Source organism: Takifugu flavidus, chromosome 15 (genome assembly GCF_003711565.1).
Source record: "Takifugu flavidus isolate HTHZ2018 chromosome 15, ASM371156v2, whole genome shotgun sequence".
NCBI lineage: Eukaryota > Metazoa > Chordata > Actinopteri > Tetraodontiformes > Tetraodontidae > Takifugu > Takifugu flavidus.
Window position 1 is genome coordinate 5,593,072 of NC_079534.1, and position 22,500 is coordinate 5,615,571.

A 22,500-nucleotide genomic window follows, 5' to 3' on the forward strand; every position below is an offset into this window, starting at 1 on the left:
TAATTTGCAATGAAAAAATTGCATCGATGATCTCCACCAGCTAGCTTGCTTGACATCCAGTCTCCTCCAGTCATTCAAAGCGCGCTTTGGAGAATTTCGTGAGCGCTCCAGTCTTTTTAAGTTCATCACCCATCCAAACGAGTGTTCACTGAACACAGCCGACCTGAGTTACATTCCTGATGTCACAGTCAGAGATTTTGAAGCAGAAGTGGCAGACCTGAAGGTTCAAGTCACTGAATGAAGATTTGGAAAGGATTGCACGACAGAAAGCAGAGTTGGCTAGCAAGCACATGTGGACAGAAATGAGTAAACTTCAACCCGAAGACGAGCTGATTATCAAAACTTGGAACTTCCAGTCACATACCACACACTGAGGCGTGTGAGTATTGCTGTATTGACAATGTTTGGATCTACGTATTCATGTGAGCAGTCATTTTCACATCTTAAAAACATCAAGTCCAACCTACGATCACGTTTAACGGATGAAAGCCTCAATGCCTGCGTGAAGCTTAACCACCAAGTACCAACCAGACTACAAAACCATCAGCAAATCCATGCAGCACCAGAAGTCGCATTAATGGTGAGTATTATAACAACATTATTTAAAAGAATAAATCCAGAGGCTTGTTATGCTCACATTTAATTAAATTCAGTCTTGAAATATATTATATGGCTCTCACCAAAACAAATTTCTAAATATTTTGCTTTTATGGCTCTCTGAGTCAAAAAGGTTCCCTACCCCTGCTCTAGACCCTCCAGGCCTCCCTCCAGGCCTCCCTCTAGACCCTCCAGGCCTCCCTCCAGGCCTCCCTCTAGACCCTCCAGGCCTCCCTCCAGGCCTCCCTCTAGACCCTCCAGGCCTCCCTCCTCCAGGCCTCCCTCTAGACCCTCCAGGCCTCCCTCAGGCCTCCCTCCAGACCCTCCAGGCCTCCCTCCAGGCCTCCCTCCAGCCTCCCTCCCCCCAGACCCTCCAGGCCTCCCTCCAGGCCTCCCTCCAGACCCTCCAGACCTCCCTCCAGGCCTCAGGCCCTCAGCAGGAGCCCACCCCAACAATGAAGGCCCCCACCACTGCCCTGATAGCTGGGGGCAGATGTCTCTGGTCTCCAGAGATGAATGAAAGGAAATTCATGTCAGGACAGGATGCTGGAATGAGGAGCTGTTGAACCGGCCGAGCCACCTCCTCAAGATCCTCACACACCTCCTCAGCACCCTCAGCTGGGTGTCTCACCCTCGTCTCTCTGATGAAGACGACCGAGGAAGACGAGTTAGGGTTATGGTTAACCTAGGGTTAGGGTTAACCTAGGGTTAGCCTAGGGTTAGGGTTAGCCTAGGGTTAGGGTTAGCCTAGGGTTAGGGTTAGCCTAGGGTTTAGCCTAGGATTAGGGTTAGCCTACGGTTCGGGTTAACCTAGGGTTAGGGTTAAACTAGGGTTAGGGTTAGCGTTAGCCTAGGGTTAGGGTTAGCCTAGGGTTAGGGTTAGCCTAGGGTTAGGGTTAGCCTAGGGTTAGGGTTAGCCTAGGGTTCAGACATTCCAACAACCCAACAGGATATTTTAACCACCACACTTTAATCTCAGTTGCGTTTTTCTTAAACATTCTTTTAACATGGAGGCGTTATCACATTTTGGCTCCGCCTCCTGCTGTCAGCGCAGGCTAAAATTACCCTGCATGCATCTGCTTGTTCAGACGCCGCCGTCTGTAATAACAGCCTCAGACTTCCTGCAGGTCTGAGGAGACCCGGCTCCTCTCAGGGGTCAGGCCAGTTCCCACACTAACTCCGGTTTCCAGAGGACAGGAAATTCATGTCATGTGACCGTGACCCGACTCAAAACCGGAATATCTGAGTGCACCAGGAAGTGACCGGCCAAGACCCAGTAGGCCATGGAAGCCAGTGTCACTGCTAACTCGCCGCTGCTAACTCGGCGCTGCTAACTCGCCGCTGCTAACTCGCCGCTGCTAACTCGGTGATGGCTGGTCGATGAAGAGCGGCTCAACCCTCCTCTTCACCATCATTAAAACCTACAACGACACGGTCACATGTTGACACTTTAGCTGCAGGTATCAGAACCTGGTTGGTTCCACTTTAGCTGCAGGTATCAGAACCTGGTTGGTTCCACTTTAGCTGCAGGTATCAGAACCTGGTTGGTTCAACACTCACACAGCTGGTCATTAAACACAACACTGAAAAATGTAGCCGGTGCTTTCAAGGACACTGCTCTGCCTGTGGGACAAACCAGCCCCAGCAGACGACGGTTTGGAGGCACATATAGTGTGTAATTACACGTCAACATGCTCGTTTATGTGCTACTTTGATCCAGATGTCTGAAAGAATAAAGTTAATAACAAGCTGAACTCACACAAGTTCAAACACGACCACTGAACGCATCACTCCACCTGTTTCACCCAGACACTGAACGCATCACTCCTTCCCTTTACACTGACACTGAACGCATCACTCCTTCCCTTTACACTGACCCTGAACGCATCACTCCTTCCCTTTACACTGACACTAAACGCATCACTCCTTCCCTTTACACTGACACTGAACGCATCACTCCTTCCCTTTACACTGACCCTGAACGCATCACTCCTTCCCTTTACACTGACACTAAACGCATCACTCCTGCCCTTTACACTGACACTGAACGCATCACTCCTTCCCTTTACACTGACCCTGAACGCATCACTCCTTCCCTTTACACCGACCCTGAACGCATCACTCCTTCCCTTTACACTGACACTGAACGCATCACTCCTTCCCTTTACACCGACACTAAACGCATCACTCCTTCCCTTTACACTGACACTAAATGCATCACTCCTTCCCTTTACACTGACACTGAACGCATCACTCCTTCCCTTTACACTGACACTGAACGCATCACTCCTTCCCTTTACACTGACACTGAACGCATCACTCCTTCCCTTTACACTGACACTAAATGCATCACTCCTTCCTTTACACTGACACTGAACGCATCACTCCTCCCTTTACACTGACCTGAACGCATCACTCCTTCCCTTTACACTGACACTGAACGCATCACTCCTTCCCTTTACACTGACCCTGAACGCATCACTCCTTCCCTTTACACCGACACTAAACGCATCACTCCTTCCCTTTACACTGACCCTGAATGCATCACTCCTTCCCTTTACACTGACCCTGAACGCATCACTCCTTCATCAGCTTTGTCTCATGAACATTTACACGAATGTTCAGGTTCTGCAGTGAAAAGACAAACTCCCAGTTCCAACATTTAAAACAACTGCATGTGTGTTTGAACTCCAGCCTTCTTACAATTCGATTCTACAATTTACCAGAGACATTCTGAAGGGTCAGGGTTGGGTTAAAGTCAGGGTTGGGTCAGAGTTGGGTTGGGGTTGGGTCAGGGCTGGGTTGGGTCAGGGCTGGGTCAGGGTTGGGTCAGGTTAGGGTCAGGGTTGGGGTTGGGTTGGATCAGGGTTGGGTCAGGGTTGGGTTGGGTCAGGGCTGGGTTAGGGTCAGGGCTGGGTCAGGTTAGGGTCAGGGCTGTGTTAGGGTTAGGGCTGGGTCAGGTTAGGGTCAGGGCTGTGTTAGGGTCAGGGCTGGGTCAGGTTAGGGTCAGGGCTGTGTTAGGGTCAGGGCTGTGTTAGGGTCAGGGCTGGGTCAGGTTAGGGTCAGGGCTGGGTTAGGGTCAGGGTTGGGTCAGGTTAGGGTTAGGGCTGTGTTAGGGTCAGGGCTGGGTCAGGGCTGGGTCAAGTTAGGGTTAGGGTCAGGGCTGTGTTAGGGTTAGGGCTGGGTCAGGTTAGGGTCAGGGGTGTGTTAGGGTCAGGGTTGGGTCAGGTTAGGGTTAGGGCTGTGTTAGGGTCAGGGCTGGGTCAGGTTAGGGTCAGGGCTGTGTTAGGGTTAGGGCTGGGTCAGGTTAGGGTCAGGGGTGTGTTAGGGTCAGGGCTGGGTCAGGTTAGGGTCAGGGCTGTGTTAGGGTCAGGGCTGGGTCAGGTTAGGGTTAGGGCTGGGTCAGGTTAGGGTTAGGGTCAGGGCTGTGTTAGGGTTAGGGCTGGGTCAGGTTAGGGTCAGGGTTGGCTCAGGTTAGGGTCAGGGCTGGGTCAGGTTAGGGTCAGGGCTGTGTTAGGGTCAGGGCTGGGTCAGGTTAGGGTCAGGGTTGGGTCAGGTTAGGGTCAGGGCTGTGTTAGCGTCAGGGCTGGGTCAGGTTAGGGTTAGGGCTGGGTCAGGTTAGGGTTAGGGCTGGGTCAGGTTAGGGTTAGGGTTAGGGTTACCCCTGACCCTGACCCGCTGCATCGTCACGCCCGTCACTCAGGCACAGTCTTTTTTTAACCTTAAAACTCTCATATTTGGGAAAAGACCTTCAGGATTTGATCTGCCTGGTTGCTGTGCTGCCATCTCAGAATTTCCAGCATCTCCGTCGTATCCTGGAACGCCGTCTTACATTTGACAGGAAGTGGGTTCACGGTGAAATCAGCTGCTGGCTGAAGTTCAGCGTGTCTCCCTGCTGGCCGCAGCAGTGCACTGTGGGAAACTCACGGAGGCCTGGACCTTCCCCCCATAAAACAAGCTTCTTCTTTCCGAGCGGCCAGCTGCTGAGATGATACCAACGTGAGAGAGGAGGGGGCAGGACCATTGTTGTGGGTCTGAGGAATGAGCTCGGCGTGGGAACCTGCACAGCTGGAAACCGCTGCTGCCCCCTCCCACACACATTTCCACAGAATCCTCCCTCAACATTCCAGACCGACCACTTGGGCTGACACGCTGTGCTCCAGGAGTTACCCAAAGGTTCCTGCTTCAGGACCAGGAACCAAAGCTCAGCTGCATCTCCGCCCCATCCCAGCTGAAGGGAACCAACACTGGAGCAGCACTCTTGACGTGCATCTTCCATCGCGCTCAGGGGGCAGACGATCGCGCTCAGGGGGCAGACGATCGCGCTCAGGGGGCAGACGATCGCACTCAGGGGGGCAGACGATCGCGCTCAGGGGGCTCAGGGGGCAGACGATCGCGCTCAGGGGGCAGACGATCGCGCTCAGGGGGCTAACGATCGCGCTCAGGGGGCAGACGATCGCGCTCAGGGGGCTCAGGGGGCAGACGATCACGCTCAGGGGGCAGACGATCGCGCTCAGGGGGCTCAGGGGGCTGACGATCGCGCTCAGGGGGCTCAGGGGGCTAACGATCGCACTCAGGGGGGCAGACGATCGCGCTCAGGGGGCTCAGGGGGCTGACGATCGCGCTCAGGGGGCTCAGGGGGCTAACGATCGCGCTCAGGGGGCTGACGATCGCGCTCAGGGGGCTCAGGGGGCTAACGATCGCGCTCAGGGGGCTGACGATCGCGCTCAGGGGGCTAACGATCGCGCTCAGGGGGCTAACGATCGCGCTCAGGGGGCTCAGGGGGCTCAGGGGGCTAACGATCGCGCTCAGGGGGCAGACGATCGCGCTCAGGGGGCAGACGATCGCGCTCAGGGGGCAGACGATCGCACTCAGGGGGCTAACGATCGCGCTCAGGGGGCTCAGGGGGCAGACGATCGCGCTCAGGGGGCTAACGATCACGCTCAGGGGGCTCAGGGGGCTAACGATCACGCTCAGGGGGCTCAGGGGGCAGACGATCGCACTCAGGGGGCTAACGATCACGCTCAGGGGGCTAACGATCACGCTCAGGGGGCTCAGGGGGCAGACGATCGCACTCAGGGGGCTGACAATCACGCTCAGGGGGCTGACGATCACGCTCAGGGGGCTAACGATCACGCTCAGGGGGCTGACAATCACGCTCAGGGGGCTGACGATCACGCTCAGGGGGCTGACGATCACGCTCAGGGGGCTAACGATCACGCTCAGGGGGCTCAGGGGGCTAACGATCACGCTCAGGGGGCTGACAATCACGCTCAGGGGGCTGACAATCACGCTCAGGGGGCTGACGATCACGCTCAGGGGGCTAACGATCACGCTCAGGGGGCTCAGGGGGCTAACGATCGCGCTCAGGGGGCTAACGATCGCGCTCAGGGGGCAGACGATCGCGCTCAGGGGGCAGACGATCGCGCTCAGGGGGCTAACGATCGCGCTCAGGGGGCTGACGATCGCGCTCAGGGGGCTGACGATCGCGCTCAGGGGGCTGACGATCGCGCTCAGGGGGCAGACGATCGCGCTCAGGGGGCAGACGATCGCGCTCAGGGGGCTAACGATCGCGCTCAGGGGGCTAACGATCGCGCTCAGGGGGCTAACGATCACGCTCAGGGGGCTAACGATCGCGCTCAGGGGGCTAACGATCGCGCTCAGGGGGCAGACGATCGCGCTCAGGGGGCTAACGATCGCGCTCAGGGGGCTAACGATCGCGCTCAGGGGGCTAACGATCGCGCTCAGGGGGCTAACGATCGCGCTCAGGGGGCAGACGATCGCGCTCAGGGGGCAGACGATCGCGCTCAGGGGGCTAACGATCGCGCTCAGGGGGCTAACGATCGCGCTCAGGGGGCTAACGATCGCGCTCAGGGGGCTAACGATCGCGCTCAGGGGGCTGACGATCGCGCTCAGGGGGCTAACGATCGCGCTCAGGGGGCTAACGATCGCGCTCAGGGGGCTAACGATCGCGCTCAGGGGGCTAACGCCGGCTTTATCCTGCTTTTGTCTGAGAAATGACCAAATCCAAAGCGCAACATCTCAAAGTTCCCTGTTTTGACTCGACGGCTTCCTGTCAGAAGAACTTCAAAGCTTGAGAATTCTCCAGGGAAGCACGATGGCAGATCAAAGGGCAGCGTGGTCTTTTCTTCTTCCCCAGACGAGTGGAGACACGTCCACTTCCTACCGCAGAGCTCCCAAACACAGAAACGTGTTCCACAAACATCACATTTCCTGGACTGAGGACCAGGAGTGCACTTCACCTGGCTCGCTGTTCAAAGGAACAGGTGACATCAGGTGACCGTGTTGGATGTGTCCACCTCACCTCAGGAGGCCCCACAGGTGCTGCTACCTGAAACACACCTGAGCCCCATATTCTTCTTCTCTGGTCTCCTTTTCACTCTAAATCTGATCATTGTCCGTTTGGTTCTGCTACAGGTGAACCACTGGCCACCTGTGTCTCTCAAACATGGGATGGAACGCTACAGGTGAACCACTGGCCACCTGTGTCTCTCAAACATGGGATGGAACGCTACAGGTGAACCACTGGCCACCTGTGTCCCTCAAACATGGGATGGAACGCTACAGGTGAACCACTGGCCACCTGTGTCCCTCAAACATGGGATGGAACGCTACAGGTGAACCACTGGCCACCTGTGTCCCTCAAACATGGGATGGAACGCTACAGGTGAACCACTGGCCACCTGTGTCCCTCAAACATGGGATGGAACGCTACAGGTGAACCACTGGCCACCTGTGTCTCTCAAACATGGGATGGAACGCTACAGGTGAACCACTGGCCACCTGTGTCCCTCAAACATGGGATGGAACGCTACAGGTGAACCACTGGCCACCTGTGTCCCTCGCTTCGGTCTAATGGTGGAAAATGCGAGTCTTGATTGAACAAACGAGGGTTAGAGTTGATATTTGGGGCAAAATCTGAGGACATATTGAGGTCACGGAGATGCGAACGAAGCGAGAGGTTAAACAGAACCTGAAACACCGTCACCGCTGAAACCCAGAAGGTGCCACGAGGCCCGTGCACGGAGAAGCCACGGGGCCCGTGCACGGAGGAGCCACGGGGCCCGTGCACGGAGGTGCCACGAGGCCCCTGCACGGAGGAGCCACGGGGCCCGTGCACGGAGGAGCCACGGGGCCGTGCACGGAGGAGCCACGGGGCCCGTGCACGGAGGAGCCACGGGGCCCCTGCACGGAGGAGCCACGGGGCCCCTGCACGGAGGAGCCACGGGGCCGTGCACGGAGGAGCCACGGGGCCCCTGCACGGAGGAGCCACGGGGCCCGTGCACGGAGGAGCCACGGGGCCCGTGCACGGAGTCTGTAGCTCAACACATTCTGACAGTTGATGTCAATGAAGGTGACTCAGGACTTCTCCGACTCTCAACAGTATTTGGGTACCTTCATTAGCGAGATCAGGGTGGGTGTTTACGTGCGACCACGAGGGTCAGAGGTCAGAGGTCGGCTTCACCAGAGCTGCCGTGTCTCTTGTAGCGAGCACGCCCAGATCTTCAGGCTACAGACGGCAGCGTGACCGAAGCTCCGAGGAATGCTGAGCTGCACAAATAGACAGGTATTTTTAAAACCGAGTCTGATTCTACAGCGAGGATGACCGTGACATCATGTGACCAACCAGGGGCCTGGGGGGGGGGGGGGGGGGGGGGGGCAAGGAAAAGAGTCTAAAAGAGTCTGAAATCCCAACAGCTGAGAGACGTTGCTCTTCAAACAGCCTCCGATTGAACAACGCTGGCCTGGAACTCAAATAACCGGGAGTGTGTTTGTGAAGCAGCTTTCAGCAGCTGTGTGTCCACCCCCACCTGCCCCCCCACCTGCACCCCCCCCCAGCAGACCCCCCACCTGCCCCCCCACCTGCACCCCCCCCCCCAGCAGACCCCCCACCTGCCCCCCCCCCAGCAGACCCCCCAGCAGCAACTGAATCCACAGGTTTCCTGTTGCCTTGAGGGGAACCAGGCTGCTAACTTCACACCTCCGGCTGTTTAAGAAGAGAAAAATCAGCAGTGCCACAGTCTGAGCAAACAGTAGAACCCCCCAGCAACACACACACACACACACACACACACACACTCCACCCCCAACAATGAAAACTATGTCCTCCATGTTCTCCTCAGCCTGCAAGCACTTCCCCAAACTTTCCAGGAATGGGGATCCTTCACAAAGACGACGTCGTTGACGTCACACGGTCAATTTGATCATTTATTTCACGATTGGATCCAAAGTTCTGAACAAGATTCAAGAGATAAAACTAACTCGCCTGGTTCCGAATAAAGGGCACTTTTACTATTTTTCCAGGTCCTCGTCCTTCATTTAGTGCCCACCTGCTCCAGGAAGCAGACCCGGGTTTATCAGTGGACCCTGGCTTTACAATTAGCTTCTGTGGGTCGGAACCAGCGCCGGTCGGGACTAACGCGAGTCGCCTGTGGGGACGTTTTCTGTCTCCAGTCAGGATGCGGCTCGGACAGGAGAGGTCTTACCGAGGTGCAGGGTCAGGTTAATGGAGTTGGGGTACTGGATCCCCGCCAGCATGGTCTGGCTCTGCCACCAGGTGGTGTCCTGCTGGTTGTTGTAGTCGGTCAGGTACACGGCGCTGTGGTGGTTCCGGGGATCCCGGGCATCGCAGATGTGGCAGGACTTGGTGACCCCGGTGGCTCCGGTCTGGACGCAGTACTCCTCCGGCGGAGAGCCGCAGGTGTTGGTGGCCACAACGGTCACGTTGAAGGCGGCGTTGACGAACTCTGGCATGCAGCGCTGCGGGTTGCCACGATCGTCCGTACATTCGTCCATGGCAGCCCGGACCCCCAGCAGCAGCAGCAGCCAGGACCAGGCCACCGCAGCCCGGATCAATGTCGACATCTCGTCCCTCCTCGGCAGCCCCCTCGCGGCCTGAAAAAGTGTGCGACTCTGCCAAAAACTTTCCTGAAGCCTCCCCCAAAGCTCCAAAGTCCGCTCCTCTCCCGATAGAGTCCCGAATACCAGACTGGAGCTGTTGGGTCGGTGTTCTGAACCACAGCGGGACTTCTACACGCTTCAGCTCTTTGTGTCCGCTGCCGCCATCGGCCAACTCCGCCAGGAAAAGATGGAGCAGCAGACTACACCCTGAGGCCTCCTGCGCAACCTCACTGCGCACCGGACACGCCCACCGCCGCGCGCCGGACACGCCCACCGCCGTCCCTTCTCGTCCCGCCTCTCAGGGAACTTTTATAAATCTATTTATAGAACTTCACCTTTAATTGTAATAAAGCGACAGAAATCAAACCGGAAGAAGTCAAAGTCACGTGTCTCTGCTTTAGCTAACCGAACTCTAATGCTAGGGGAGAACGTCGAGAGGAGACAGCTGAAGAACACGTCTTTTCTACTCCGAGCTAATCTCCTCGGGGGTCTTCACGGTGAATCACCTGACTCCATCTTCTGTGTGTCGTCTGCATCACACCAGCGATCTTCATGTCCAGCAGACTAATCATCCCAGTCTGGCTTCGCCTCCAAACATCTACCATGTGTTCTATTTCTCTCCATCCCACTTCGCCATCTCCAGCTCCGTGTCCCCTTTTCTCCTCAGTGTTTGTCTATAAAAGAGAATAAGAGAATGGAGCCTCAGCCAGCTCTATTTTATGGTTCTTTTGTTGTGATGCTCCAGTGAAGAAACATCATCAGCTGCTGTCCGTTCTTGTCCCCCAGGACTGGATCCAACCGATGCCTACGTCAGAGGACTCTCACCTGGGCCCAGGAAAAAGAGGAGTACACACAGTGAGGAACACCTGTTGTCATGAGTGGATCAGAACCATCTGAGAAGCATTTTCAGGGACCCTCCACTCCAGGAAATCCAATGGCCAAAGGGGCCTCACCAAGAGGGCACAGAGAACCCCCCAAGGGCACCCCAGTGACCTCCTGGTGGGGGGGGCAAAGACGAGTGCCAGATGAACCATACCAAGTAGATGACGTCACTTTAAAAAATAATAACGAACATCATTCACTCAGGAGCCAGACTGAAGAGGTGAGTCTTGGCCCCTTTCTTCGAGGCACCAGGCCTTCCCGAGGCTCCGGGCAGCTTGTTCCACATGTGGGACGTCAGGACACAAGAGGGTTGATCATATTAAAGTAGGTCAGACCAATAGGAACACACAAGGAAGTGTGGAAAAATGCAGGAATAAAGGCAAATAATGGATCAGAAAAGTGAAAAGGACCCCGATTTATTGGCCGATTGTGTAAACAGTTGTGTATTTGTACTCTGTTGTGTCCTGAATGTACCGAGAGGAGGACAAAGACTCGGAGTGAAGCAACACCAACAAATTTATTGATTTCACATTTGTTAAATACAGATGGATTAGCCATCATGCTAATCTATACAGTGGCTTTGGGTTTAGACGGGAAATGTTGACGTCAGCCATCGTTTCATTTAGTACATCAATTATTTTAGCAGCACTTCAAAATTCTGACAGTTGTGGCAGAAACTCCAGAACAGGAAGAACCAGCAGATCACCTGACCAGCTGCCAGTGATGGCCGATCACCTGACCAGCTGCCAGTGATGGCCGATCACCTGACCAGCTGCCAGTGATGGCCGATCACCTGAGGGCAGCCTCCCAATTATCATCAGACCTTTCAATACCCCCCTCTGTACCCCCCAGCACCTCTGTCTGCAGCTTCACCATAGCCCCCCCCACCTCCGTAGCCCCCCCCACCTCCATAGCCCCCATCTCCTCTGTAGCCCCCCCCACCCCTGTAGCCCCCATCTCCTCTGTAGCCCCCCCCACCTCTGTAGCCACCACCTCCTCTGTAGCCCCCCCCACCTCTATAGCCACCACCTCCTCCGTAGCCCCCCCCACCTCCGTAGCCACCACCACCTCTGTAGCCACCACCTCCTCCGTAGCCCCCCCCACCTCTGCAGGCCCCCCCACCTCCGTAGCCACCACCTCCTCTGTACCCCCCACTGCCTGTGCATCCCTTATATGCCCCGCCCCTCCCTCTGTGGCCTTCTCCTTCGTAGCGCCTCATCTTTGGGGGTCGAGGACCGTCGCCCATCCTGTGCAGAAGAGGACAGTCAACCAAGCACCTTCACAAACATCTGCCAGCCAACTGATCAGCTGATTAGAGGAGAGTTCCTTGGTTACTCTTCAAGCCTTGAGGACAAAAATCCCACGTTTACGCCCAATTTCACCTCGTGGCCAATAAGATTTGTTAGAGTTACCTTGAGTTGTTGGTCACCAGGTTAATTCCAGCTGTGGTTGGTTTGGAAATGTGCCTGATGAGGTTCAGCAGTCTCTGTTTCTTCTGGTCCATCTGTCGGATGTATTCGGGATCTTTGGCCACTTCCACCACCAAGGCCTCCAGTCCGGCCCGTAGAGCTGCAATCCCACCTGCCACCTCATGAGGGATTCTCAGCTTGATCCTAAACATGTCAGGACAGTCGAAGGTCAGCTGCTCACACCAATATTCCAAGTCAACACTAAACCATCAATCCAGCTCGTCTCCAAGAGCTGTTGGAGTTAAGAAAGGTTTTGACATCATGAAACAGCGACTATGGTCTGCCTGCTCCAGGCTGCTCACCAGTCATCGAGCTCAACCACGTCTCCATTCGAGTTGATCTTCTTACAAGCAAACAGCAGCAGCTGCAAGGGGCTGACCAGAGTCATCCCTTTGGCCGAGATCGCCCGAGTCCGGATCTGGCAACACACAGCACAGTTAACCCTGACCCAGTTAACCCTAACCCAGTTAATCCTGACCCAGTTAACCCTAACCCAGTTAACCCTAACCCAGTTAACCCTGACCCAGTTAACCCTGAACCAGTTAATCCTAACCCTAACCCAGTTAACCCTGACCCAGTTAACCCTAACCCAGTTAACCCTGACCCAGTTAATCCTAACCCAGTTAACCCTGACCCAGTTAACCCTAACCCAGTTAATCCTAACCCAGTTAACCCTGACCCTAACCCAGTTAACCCTAACTCTAACCCTGACCCAGTTAACCTTGACCCTAACCCAGTTAACCCTAACCCAGTTAACCCTAACCTAACCCTGACCCAGTTAACCCTGACCCTAACCCAGTTAACCCTAACCCAGTTAACCCTAACCCAGTTAACCCTAACTCTAACCCTGACCCAGTTAACCCTAACCTAACCCTGACCCTAACCCAGTTAACCCTAACCCAGTTAACCCTAACTCTGACCCAGTTAACCCTAACCCTGACCCAGTTAACCCTAACCCAGTTAACCCTGACCCTAACCCAGTTGACCCTAACCCAGTTGACCCTAACCCTGACCCCAACCAGTTAACCCTAACCCAGTTAACCCTAACTCTGACCCAGTTAACCCTAACCCTGACCCAGTTAACCCTGACCCTAACCCAGTTAACCCTAATCCTGACCCTAACTCTGCCCAGTTAACCCTAACCCAGTTAACCCTAACCTAACCCAGTTAACCCTAACCCAGTTAACCCTAATCCTGACCCTAAGCCAGTTAACCCTAACCCAGTTAACCCTAACCCTGACCCAGTTAACCCTAACCCTGACCCAGTTAACCCTAACCTAACCCTAACCCAGTTAACCCTAACCCTGACCCATCATCAGCTCTTAGCAGGGCTCCAATTTATGCATTTTGAAACTTAGGGTTAGGGTTAGGGAATATTAACAAATGAGTTCAAGCTCACAAAACCAGTCTAAGTCATGATCTGGGGCAGGCGTAGCTTCCTTGTACCTTCTCGCTGAAGACGAAAAAGGGCGACGGGTATGTCATGTCATGGCTACTGAACGGACAGTTGACGGAGGATTTATGGATGAGGGCGGCTCGTCCCTCCGTCGTCAGAATCCTCCTCTTTTCTTTGTGAAAACACACATTGGGATATGAGCCAAAGGTCAGCAGAGACACCACCACGTCCAGGTTGTTGTCTGCTCCCACCGTGGTGAACATCTGAGGCATCAGACAATCTGATGGGTGGAGAGACACTTGCAATTACATCTGCAAACACATCACACACATCAGGCATATGCTGCTGCCAGCTACCTTCAGGAAATCCAGAGTTGACCAAGATCTCCTTCAACTGGACTTTGGCCTCCCAGGTCATCCTCAGAGTAGACACGTTGAGACGTTTGTGTTCACAGAACGCAATTTCTGCCTCCTCCCCAATGAGCCTAAACACAAACACACAAACTGTGAGATGACAACACATCAATGACACCATGGAAGGTTGACCTCTGACCTAACGTCATCCCAGGCCTGGAAGGCAGACAGGAGAGCAACGTGGTCCGAGAACCGACTGCCGGCAAAGTTTCTGTGGACAAAACCAAGCCGCTTCCCCTCGTTGATGAACGGCTCTGGAAAACAAGACGCAGCCGAGACGGTGCACATGGCGTCTCCGACACTAGAGGGCAACAGCACAAAAACACAGGAAGATTAAGATTAAGACATGTGACACAATCCACAACTGCTGTGGCGGTCTGAGAGAACAGCAGGTGACACTAACTGGAAAATACAGCCCAGGATCATCATCTTCCCCAAACGAGGCTCAATGGGCAGGCGCGCCAGAATCCGCCCCAGAGGCGTCAGCTCCTCGTTACTGTCCAGAGCGTCCAGCTCTAACAACAACATGCACAACGGTAGAGGATTGAAAAGGACTCAAGGCACAAAACAAAGTATTAAGTTAAAAAATGGAAAAACTGACAATCCAAACACATTCAAATGGAAAAAAGGAGGCCTTGAACAGACAAATACAAGAATATAATTAGAAATGTTATTTAAAATGAGGCTGTACCTGAGAAGACTCAAGAACACAAAAACAAGAGAGAAAGTGTCAAACATTGAAAAGTAAAATTATGCTCCGACTTCAGATCTGTGAGCTTCTAAAAAGGCCCCTGGAAGCTACTAGTCTTTGATTCTAGACTAAGCCAGGTTGCTTTTTAGCACTGTAGCGAGATTAACCAGTAGCCACACTTAATAGTCAACCCTTCTTCACTAATCAAGTTATTAGCAGGAGACTGACCCTAACCCGACCAACATCTGTCAGACTGTCATTAGAAATGTTACCCTAACCTAACCCTAACCTCTAACCCTAACCCTAACCTCTACCCTAACCTAACCTCTAACCCTAACCTCTAACCCTAACCTAACCCTAACCTCTAACCCTATCCTAACCTCTAACCCTAACCTCTAACCCTATCCTAACCTAACCCTACCCCTAACCTAACCCTACCCCTATCCTAACCCTACCCATAACCCTCCTAGCCTAAGCCTACCCCTACCCCTAACCTAACCCTATCCTAACCTAACCCTATCCTAACCTAACCTAACCCTAACCTATCCTAACCCTACCCTACCCCTATCCTAACCTAACCCAACCCTAACCTAACCCTATCCTAACCTAACCCAACCCAACCCTATCCTAACCCTATCCTAACCTAACCCTACCCTAACCCATCCTAACCCTACCCTATCCTAACCTAACCCTATCCTAACCCTACCCTAAACCTATCCTAACCTAACCTAACCTAACCTAACCCTATCCTATCCTAACCCTACCCCTATCCTAACCTAATCCTATCCCTAACCTAACCCTACCCTAACCTAACCCTATCCTATCCTACCCTAACCTAACCCTATCCTAACCCTACCCCTATCCTAACCCTACCCTAACCCTATCCTACCCTATCCTAACCTAACCCTATCCTAACCATACCATAACCCTACCCTAACCCTATCCTAACCCTACCCTAACCCTATCCTACCCTAACCTAACCCTAACCTATCCTAACCCTATCCTAACCCTACCCTAAACCTATCCTAACCTAACCTAACCCTAACCTAACCCTATCCTATCCTAACCCTACCCCTATCCTAACCCTACCCCTAACCTAACCCTACCCCTAACCTAACCCTATCCTATCCTAACCCTACCCCTAACCTAACCTAACCCTATCCTAACCCTACCCCTAACCTAACCCTACCCTACCTAACCCTATCCTAACCTAACCCTATCCTAACCATACCATAACCCTACCCTAACCCTATCCTAACCCTACCCTAACCCTATCCTATCCTAACCCTATCCTACCCTATCCTAACCCTATCCTAACCCTACCCTAACCCTATCCTATCCTACCCTATCCTAACCTATCCCTATCCTAACCTAATCCTATCCCTAACCTAACCTAACCCTTTCCTAACCTAACCCTATCCTAACCCTACCCTAACCCTATCCTAACCTAACCCTAACCATATTTCCAACAGGGTGTTGGGAGATCCCTCAGAGGTTCTGCTCCATATTGATCCCAGCATTGATCCCAGCCAGGATGGATCCCTGCTGTCATGTTGTTTCCATCAGATTTGACTTCTTTTGCTTTTCTTTGTTATATTAGATTTGACACAATAATTATTTTTTTTTTTTATATAGCAGAATTTGCACAATATTTTAACTTCTGATCATTTCAAAATAAAATGGGTCAATCTAACCAGTTCAGACTAAAGCAGCCTTTTCACTGACGGTTTCCTTCCACCTGACTAATTCCATTTTGAAGTAGCGCTACGCTAACCTGACTGTTGTTCTCTGCTACTCTACCCACCTCCGTCGGAGGATCTGAGAGCAGCGGTGAGAGTGACACCCTGACCTTTGACCTGAAGGGAGGGGGAGACTGGAAATCATGAAGGAGGAGCGGTCACATTTGGATAGTGTGGATCTTGACCCAGTAAGAAGATTGTCTGGGTTACTGTTGTTTAAATTAAGCAAGTTTCTATTTCAGTTAAATAGGAGGAATCACGAAGTGAATATCAAACCCCTGAGTGGGCGTGGCTTCACCTTTCAGAGTGTATTCAGCCTCAATGACAGCGTCCAACGGTGGCGGTTCAATGGCCTTGGACAGGAAGTGGCCAATGGCTCCAAGTCTGAGCAGTTTGATGCTGAGGGCCACCTCGTGCAGGGGCGTCCTGAAGATCTCTGGAGTCATGTGACTCTCAAGCCGCTCAAATCGAGCACGGCTGCAGAGGTGAAAGCAGAAGCCAGGCCGGACTCTGCCAGCGCGGCCTTTCCTCTGTTCCAGGTTGGTCTTTGAGGCCCAGACGGTAGCGTAGTTAGTCATGTTGTTGTGGGAGGTGAAGAGCTTCACCTTCTGTCTGTCAAACAACACCTGTTAGCTCGCGCTCCCCCCAGATTCAGACAGCTAACACTGGAACATTTGGTTACACTATCCAGCAAAGAGATCAAAGTCCTCTCACACTTACTTGCACGAGTCAATCACATAGACGACGTCATTGATGGTGATGCTCGTTTCTGCAATGTTGGTGGACAGAATCACCTGAAAGAAATGTTGTAGTTGAAAACAGCCAATAAGAACATGAGCCCGAGCCAATGCTTGAGCGAGGACAACCAACCACAGGCGAGAGGGACAGACAAGTGTAAAGGTCGACCTTTGTGATGTTGTCAGGAACAGATTCAAACACTCTTCTCTGCTCCTCACGTGGGATCTGAGAATGCAGAGGAAGAATCCGGTAGCGATTACTTCCTGGAAAAAAGATTTAAAAGAACAAGAGTAGAAAGGAGGAAAACTGTCAGCTGAAAGAGAATATTTCAAAACTCCTCCTGTACTTTTGTATTAGCATCCAGATTTGAAGGAGCCCCAGCAACAGAAGAGCTGAACATGCCTAACACGTCTAAGTGGAGAGCCAACATGGCCTACAAGCATTGGTGACTGGAGACCGGCTGTTGCCTAAAGATTTACCAAAGTGTGGGTTGGTCTCCAGATGTCTCTGCATAGAGTAGATGAGGTTCCAACCAGGGAGGAAGATCAGAACAGCTCCCGCCACCTGCAGGCTCTCTATGTATTTGAGAAGAGCCTCGACAAGCTCAAATGATGTCTCCTTCTCATTAATCAGAGCCATGGATCGTTTGGTGGCTGCGCTGTATTCCGTCCCACACATTAAATTACAGTTTGCCTGAAGAAAACACAAAAAACCATCAGACGGGGATCCTGACTTGAGAGCCAGTCCAGAAGAGGTCAACATGGTGTACATCATCATCTCCCTCCTCGTCTTTATCTCTTTTCTTGCGGTCCATCGGTGGTGGGACAAAGCTGGTCATCTGGATGCAGTCTTCCAGGAAATACTCTGTCAAAACAGAAGCAAAAATGAAGCGTCTGCGAGAGAGAACTCGCCATCTTACCGTAGCACCCGATGATGTCACGGCGCTACCTTGAACGGGGAACGTGCGTCCAAACACCTCAATGATGGGACAGTTGAAGAAATACTCTCTGAACATGGTGGTGTCGATGGTGGCCGACATGAGAATGACACGGACCTCTGGGTAGGCCTGGATCACATCTCTCAGGACCACGATCAGAAAGTCAGTCTGAAAATGCAAAAACATTCAATCTCCAATAAGAGGTTATTCAAAGTGTAATCACACGATGTCAGCAGCTGATGACACCACTGGTGCACTTGATCAGTGGAGTGTACCTGCCACATCCACTCACACGTTGGCAGCAGACGGAAACTTACATTGACGTCTCTCTCGTGGATCTCGTCCACAATAACGTGACTGATGCCTCTGATTCCTGCTTCTAATTTGCGCAGTAAAACTCCTGAAAGAAAAACGGACTTGAATAAATGGCTAAAAACCCCATTCCTTAACGCACCCTCTCCTTTCTGTGAATGCTGCAGATTAGCAATTAACTGAGGGGAAAAGATACCCAACTCAATGAGTGTTCAATTAAATGCTGTTGGACAGCAGAAAAAAGGTCTGAAAGATAAGAGAAAATATTCATCTTTATTATCCACAAACCCTGGATTTGTGCCCTCAGCCTGTTCCAGGTTCCAGGAATTCACTCGTGTCTGCTAGTTGTTGGCATAACTGCTCATTCGAGCTCATCCACTTACCCACGGTGCAGAAGAGGATGCTGGCATGGGGCCGAGGAAGGACCGACTCAAAACGTACACTATAGCCACAGCTTTTGCCAAGATCTTCTCCTCTCTCATAAGCGACCCGCTCAGCCACCGACACAGCGCTGATCCTTCTGGGCTGCAGCAAAAACAGTTGGAATCCTCAAAAACCCCTTTCAAACTAAACTGTAGGTCACTGGTGCAATGGCTGGGGGGGGGGCAGTACCTGGGTGACAACAATGTTGCAGTCAGACGCTCGACCACCTTTGATGAAAGAGTCCAGGATAAACTGAGGAACCTGGGTGGTTTTTCCACAGCCTGTTGCTCCTCTGATGAGCACCACAGGGTGACTGTTGATGGTGGACAATATCACCTCTTCAAACTGTTTGACGGGCAGCTGGTCACGTTCCACCAGCATCTACAAAAAAAGGCAGGTTTGATGGCACCCAGTGTGGAACAACCAGCAAGGCAGGTGTGAAAGGTCAATGACCTTCTGCAAGTTGTCATCATGGTCCAGCTGGCACATCAGCTCATCATGCAGGTCCTTGCTGAGTTGCTCTGGGGTGCACTGCAGGAGAACAATTTCATGATGTCACCACGATCTGGCGACCACTGAACTATCAACAGACAAACATGTAAACTGGCTGAACTCCAGAGGAAAAACCTCCAGAGCCAGAGAACATTCCGACTCACAAAGGCCATTGGTCCCTCATCGATATTACAGCTCGTCCAGGGGTTCCAGTTGACCTGAGGGGGTGACCAGGGCACCACTCCTGCACCGCTCTGGCGCTGTGAAGGCTCAAATGTCTCCATCTTCCCCTGAACCAGAGACACCGTGGTGCTGGGATCCGCAGGCTGAAACCACGAGAAGGGTTAGGGTTAGGGGGTCAGGGTTAGGGGTCAGGGTCAGGGTTAGGGGGTCAGGGTCAGGGGTCAGGGTCAGGGTTAGGGTTAGGGTTAGGGGTCAGGGTTAGGGGGTTAGGGTTAGGGGGTCAGGGTTAGGGGTCAGGGTCAGGGTTAGGGGTCAGGGTTAGGGGGTCAGGGTTAGGGGGTCAGGGTTAGGGGTCAGGGTTAGGGGGTCAGGGTTAGGGGGTCAGGGTTAGGGGGTCAGGGTTAGGGGTCAGGGTTAGGGGGTCAGGGTTAGGGGGTAAGGGTTAGGGGTCAGGGTTAGGGGTCAGGGTCAGGGTTAGGGGGTCAGGGTTAGGGGGTCAGGGTCAGGGTTAGGGGTCAGGGTTAGGGGTCAGGGTCAGGGTTAGGGGGTCAGGGTTAGGGGGTCAGGGTTAGGGGGTCAGGGTCAGGGTTAGGGGGTAAGGGTTAGGGGTCAGGGTTAGGGGGTCAGGGTTAGGGGGTCAGGGTCAGGGGGTCAGGGTTAGGGGGTCAGGGTTAGGGGGTCAGGGTTAGGGGTCAGGGTCAGGGTTAGGGGGTCAGGGTTAGGGGGTCAGGGTTAGGGGTCAGGGTCAGGGTTAGGGTTAGCCCTAACCCCTAACCCTGACCCTAACCATCAGCATTAGAACCACTGTAAGCATCGGTCTTGGGTGCCAACTACTTACAGGAAGTGGGACGGCGACTCCCAGTTCTTGGACCACAGAGCCAAGCTGCTGTTGCAGGTCTGGAGAGATGTCAACTTTGAACACCTCCAACTGGAACCAGGACCAACAGAAGAGCAACAGTGAGGCAGGTGATCATCTGAATCACCAAATGAAGCTACAGAGCTCCTCACGAACCAGCTCTCCTTCTTTCTTCTTGGTGACTCCCGAGTAGGCCTCGATCACGCCCAGGTGATACAGCTGCCGCACCAGAGACAGGGCACAAGACTGAGCTGCCAACTTCTTGTTGGAGCCATGCTCCCGACCCATGATCCCTACAGATCCAAGACAGTTTAATAGGACGTTTCCAGACAAAGGAGGAAGAGAGTCTAACCCTAACCCAGGGGCGGAGCCTTCAATCACCACAGATATTCAGTGGGTGGCTCAGCGGGCCATAAGAACGTGCACGTGTCAGCGTTAGTCCAAAAGCAGCAGGAGACACCTACTTCTGCCCAGCTGTCTGACGCACAACTGCATCTCAGCGATGAAGCTCCTGCAGACACGGACGACACACCCTCAGTTGCTTTGCTTTTGACAGGAAAGGGACGCGTGACGGGATGCCTCACCTGGGACACTCAGGAAGTCACCTGTATGATTTTCTGCAGGACTTAAAACACATCAGCTGACAGATGGAGCTGCTCTGTCAACAGAAGCACCAGAAATCACAAGCGAGTCTCTTTGAGCTTCAGTGCACCATGGGAGGGCTTTAGCGTCCCAAAACCCGAACCCATGTTTCCTTCACAGACGTTGTGAGTTCTGGTGTAGGTCCTGAAGCTGGTCTCCCTGGTCTAACCCTGAGCCTGGTCTAACCCTGAGCCTGGTCTAACCCTGAGCCTGGTCTAACCCTGACCCTAACCCTGGTATAACCCTGACCCTGGTCTAACCCTGACCCTGGTCTAACCCTAACCCTGGTCTAACCCTAACCCTAACCCTGGTCTAACCCTAACCCTGGTCTAACCCTGACCCTGGTCTAACCCTGACCCTGGTCTAACCTGAGCCTGGTCTAACCCTGAGCCTGGTCTAACCCTGACCCTAACCCTGGTATAACCCTGACCCTGGTCTAACCCTGACCCTGGTCTAACCCTAACCCTAACCCTGGTCTAACCCTAACCCTGGTCTAACCCTAACCTGGTCTAACCCTGACCCTGGTCTAACCCTAACCCTGGTCTAACCCTAACCCTGGTCTAACCCTGACCCTAACCCTGGTATAACCCTGACCCTGGTCTAACCCTGACCCTGGTCTAACCCTAACCCTGGTCTAACCCTAACCCTGGTCTAACCCTAACCCTAACCCTGGTCTAACCCTGACCCTGGTCTAACCCTGAGCCTGGTCTAACCCTGAGCCTGGTCTAACCCTGAGCCTGGTCTAACCCTGAGCCTGGTCTAACCCTAACCCTGGTCTAACCCTGACCCTGGTATAACCCTGACCCTAACCCTGAGCCTGGTCTAACCCTGATCCTGGTCTAACCCTAACCCTGGTCTAACCCTGACCCTGGTCTAACCCTAACCCTGGTCTAACCCTGAGCCTGATCTAACCCTGACCCTGGTCTAACCCTAACCCTGGTCTAACCCTAACCCTGGTCTAACCCTAACCCTGGTCTAACCCTAACCCTAACCCTGGTCTAACCCTAACCCTAACCCTGGTCTAACCCTAACCCTGGTCTAACCCTAACCCTAACCCTGGTCTAACCCTAACCCTGGTCTAACCCTAACCCTTCCACTGCCTGGATGGAAGGCTGTTTCTCCTACACAACATTGCGCGCTTGGTCCCTGTTGTGCGTCTGATACACTCCTCACATCTCTGGGTTCCAACAGTCCAGCAGAAAATCATACAGTGACCTCATCACCAGCGTGTCAACACCAACCATCTGACAAGAGTTCTATTCAGACCTGTTATGGTCCGGGCCCACTTGACTGTATTTATATTCAGACGTGATCTTTTCCTTTTGGAAGAACTGGTTCAGGCGAGCCTTGGCATTCTCCAGAGTCCAGTTACCGTGGAGACTGGCATTGAGGTCCACCTCCTCAGACGCCAGAGTCTGCATGACAAGCAGGCTTTAGGAGAGAACTGATTTAAGAATTCATGACTCAATCTGGCTTTCATACAGCCTGGGCCTCCTGCTCATCTCTGGTGGTGTAGTACTCCTTCAGGTTCGCTCCTTTGTCCCACTCAGCACCGGCTGTTCCTCTTCCTTTCCAAAATTCCCACCTTTGTTCCCTGGAGTATCCAAGTCCACCTACTCCAACCAGTGGTCCACTGCAGCCTTCTTCGCCTGAGAACATCAAACAAAATCCATGAGTTCAGTTCCAATATGGAAGCTCACGTCCTGAGCCAGCACACAGGTGGTCTGGTTCTGTGTTCAGGTCTGACCAGGATATTCCTGAGGCAGGACTACTAGGAAAGAGATCGTGGGGGCAGTACTACACTGCAG

The 22,500-nt window shown here is 53.2% G+C and overlaps 2 protein-coding genes and 1 long non-coding RNA gene across 9 annotated transcripts in view; 1 reads left to right on the plus strand and 2 right to left on the minus strand.

The window, feature by feature from the left end:
- Positions 1-9,720, minus strand: part of lamc1 (laminin, gamma 1) — a 29,578-nt gene extending 19,858 nt beyond the window's left edge. The window contains exon 1 of the mRNA XM_057055819.1: positions 9,105-9,720. Within this exon, the coding sequence (XP_056911799.1) occupies positions 9,105-9,483 (379 nt within the window). The 5' untranslated portion in view covers positions 9,484-9,720. The remainder of the gene's footprint in view (positions 1-9,104) is intronic.
- A 15-nt stretch (positions 9,721-9,735) lies between these two features.
- Positions 9,736-10,807, plus strand: LOC130538363 (uncharacterized). Its single transcript, XR_008953851.1, has 2 exons — positions 9,736-10,016; positions 10,306-10,807. It is a non-coding gene; the product is annotated as an uncharacterized LOC130538363 (long non-coding RNA).
- Positions 10,808-10,899: 92 nt separating this feature from the next.
- Positions 10,900-22,500, minus strand: part of dhx9 (DEAH (Asp-Glu-Ala-His) box helicase 9) — a 12,860-nt gene continuing 1,259 nt past the window's right edge. For 2 of the 7 annotated variants that reach the window (XM_057055820.1, XM_057055822.1), the window contains 23 exons: positions 22,175-22,341; positions 21,959-22,107; positions 20,515-20,561; positions 20,207-20,343; positions 20,033-20,122; positions 19,176-19,337; positions 18,973-19,050; positions 18,709-18,900; positions 18,480-18,621; positions 18,102-18,184; positions 17,796-17,952; positions 17,617-17,711; positions 17,327-17,540; positions 17,016-17,110; positions 16,830-16,903; positions 16,408-16,721; positions 14,083-14,194; positions 13,819-13,980; positions 13,623-13,750; positions 13,317-13,546; positions 12,173-12,288; positions 11,814-12,014; positions 10,900-11,648 (listed from right to left, as the gene is read on the minus strand). In XM_057055820.1, coding sequence (XP_056911800.1) covers positions 11,228-11,648; positions 11,814-12,014; positions 12,173-12,288; positions 13,317-13,546; positions 13,623-13,750; positions 13,819-13,980; positions 14,083-14,194; positions 16,408-16,721; positions 16,830-16,903; positions 17,016-17,110; positions 17,327-17,540; positions 17,617-17,711; positions 17,796-17,952; positions 18,102-18,184; positions 18,480-18,621; positions 18,709-18,900; positions 18,973-19,050; positions 19,176-19,337; positions 20,033-20,122; positions 20,207-20,343; positions 20,515-20,561; positions 21,959-22,107; positions 22,175-22,341 — 3,566 coding nt within the window. In that variant the 3' untranslated portion in view covers positions 10,900-11,227. Of the gene's footprint in view, positions 11,649-11,717; positions 11,746-11,813; positions 12,015-12,172; positions 12,289-13,316; positions 13,547-13,622; positions 13,751-13,818; positions 13,981-14,082; positions 14,195-16,407; positions 16,722-16,829; positions 16,904-17,015; positions 17,111-17,326; positions 17,541-17,616; positions 17,712-17,795; positions 17,953-18,101; positions 18,185-18,479; positions 18,622-18,708; positions 18,901-18,972; positions 19,051-19,175; positions 19,338-20,032; positions 20,123-20,206; positions 20,344-20,408; positions 20,562-20,634; positions 20,976-21,958; positions 22,108-22,174; positions 22,342-22,500 lie in introns of those variants that run through there. The other 5 variants (XM_057055825.1, XM_057055823.1, XM_057055824.1 and 2 more) reach the window with 5 other exon arrangements.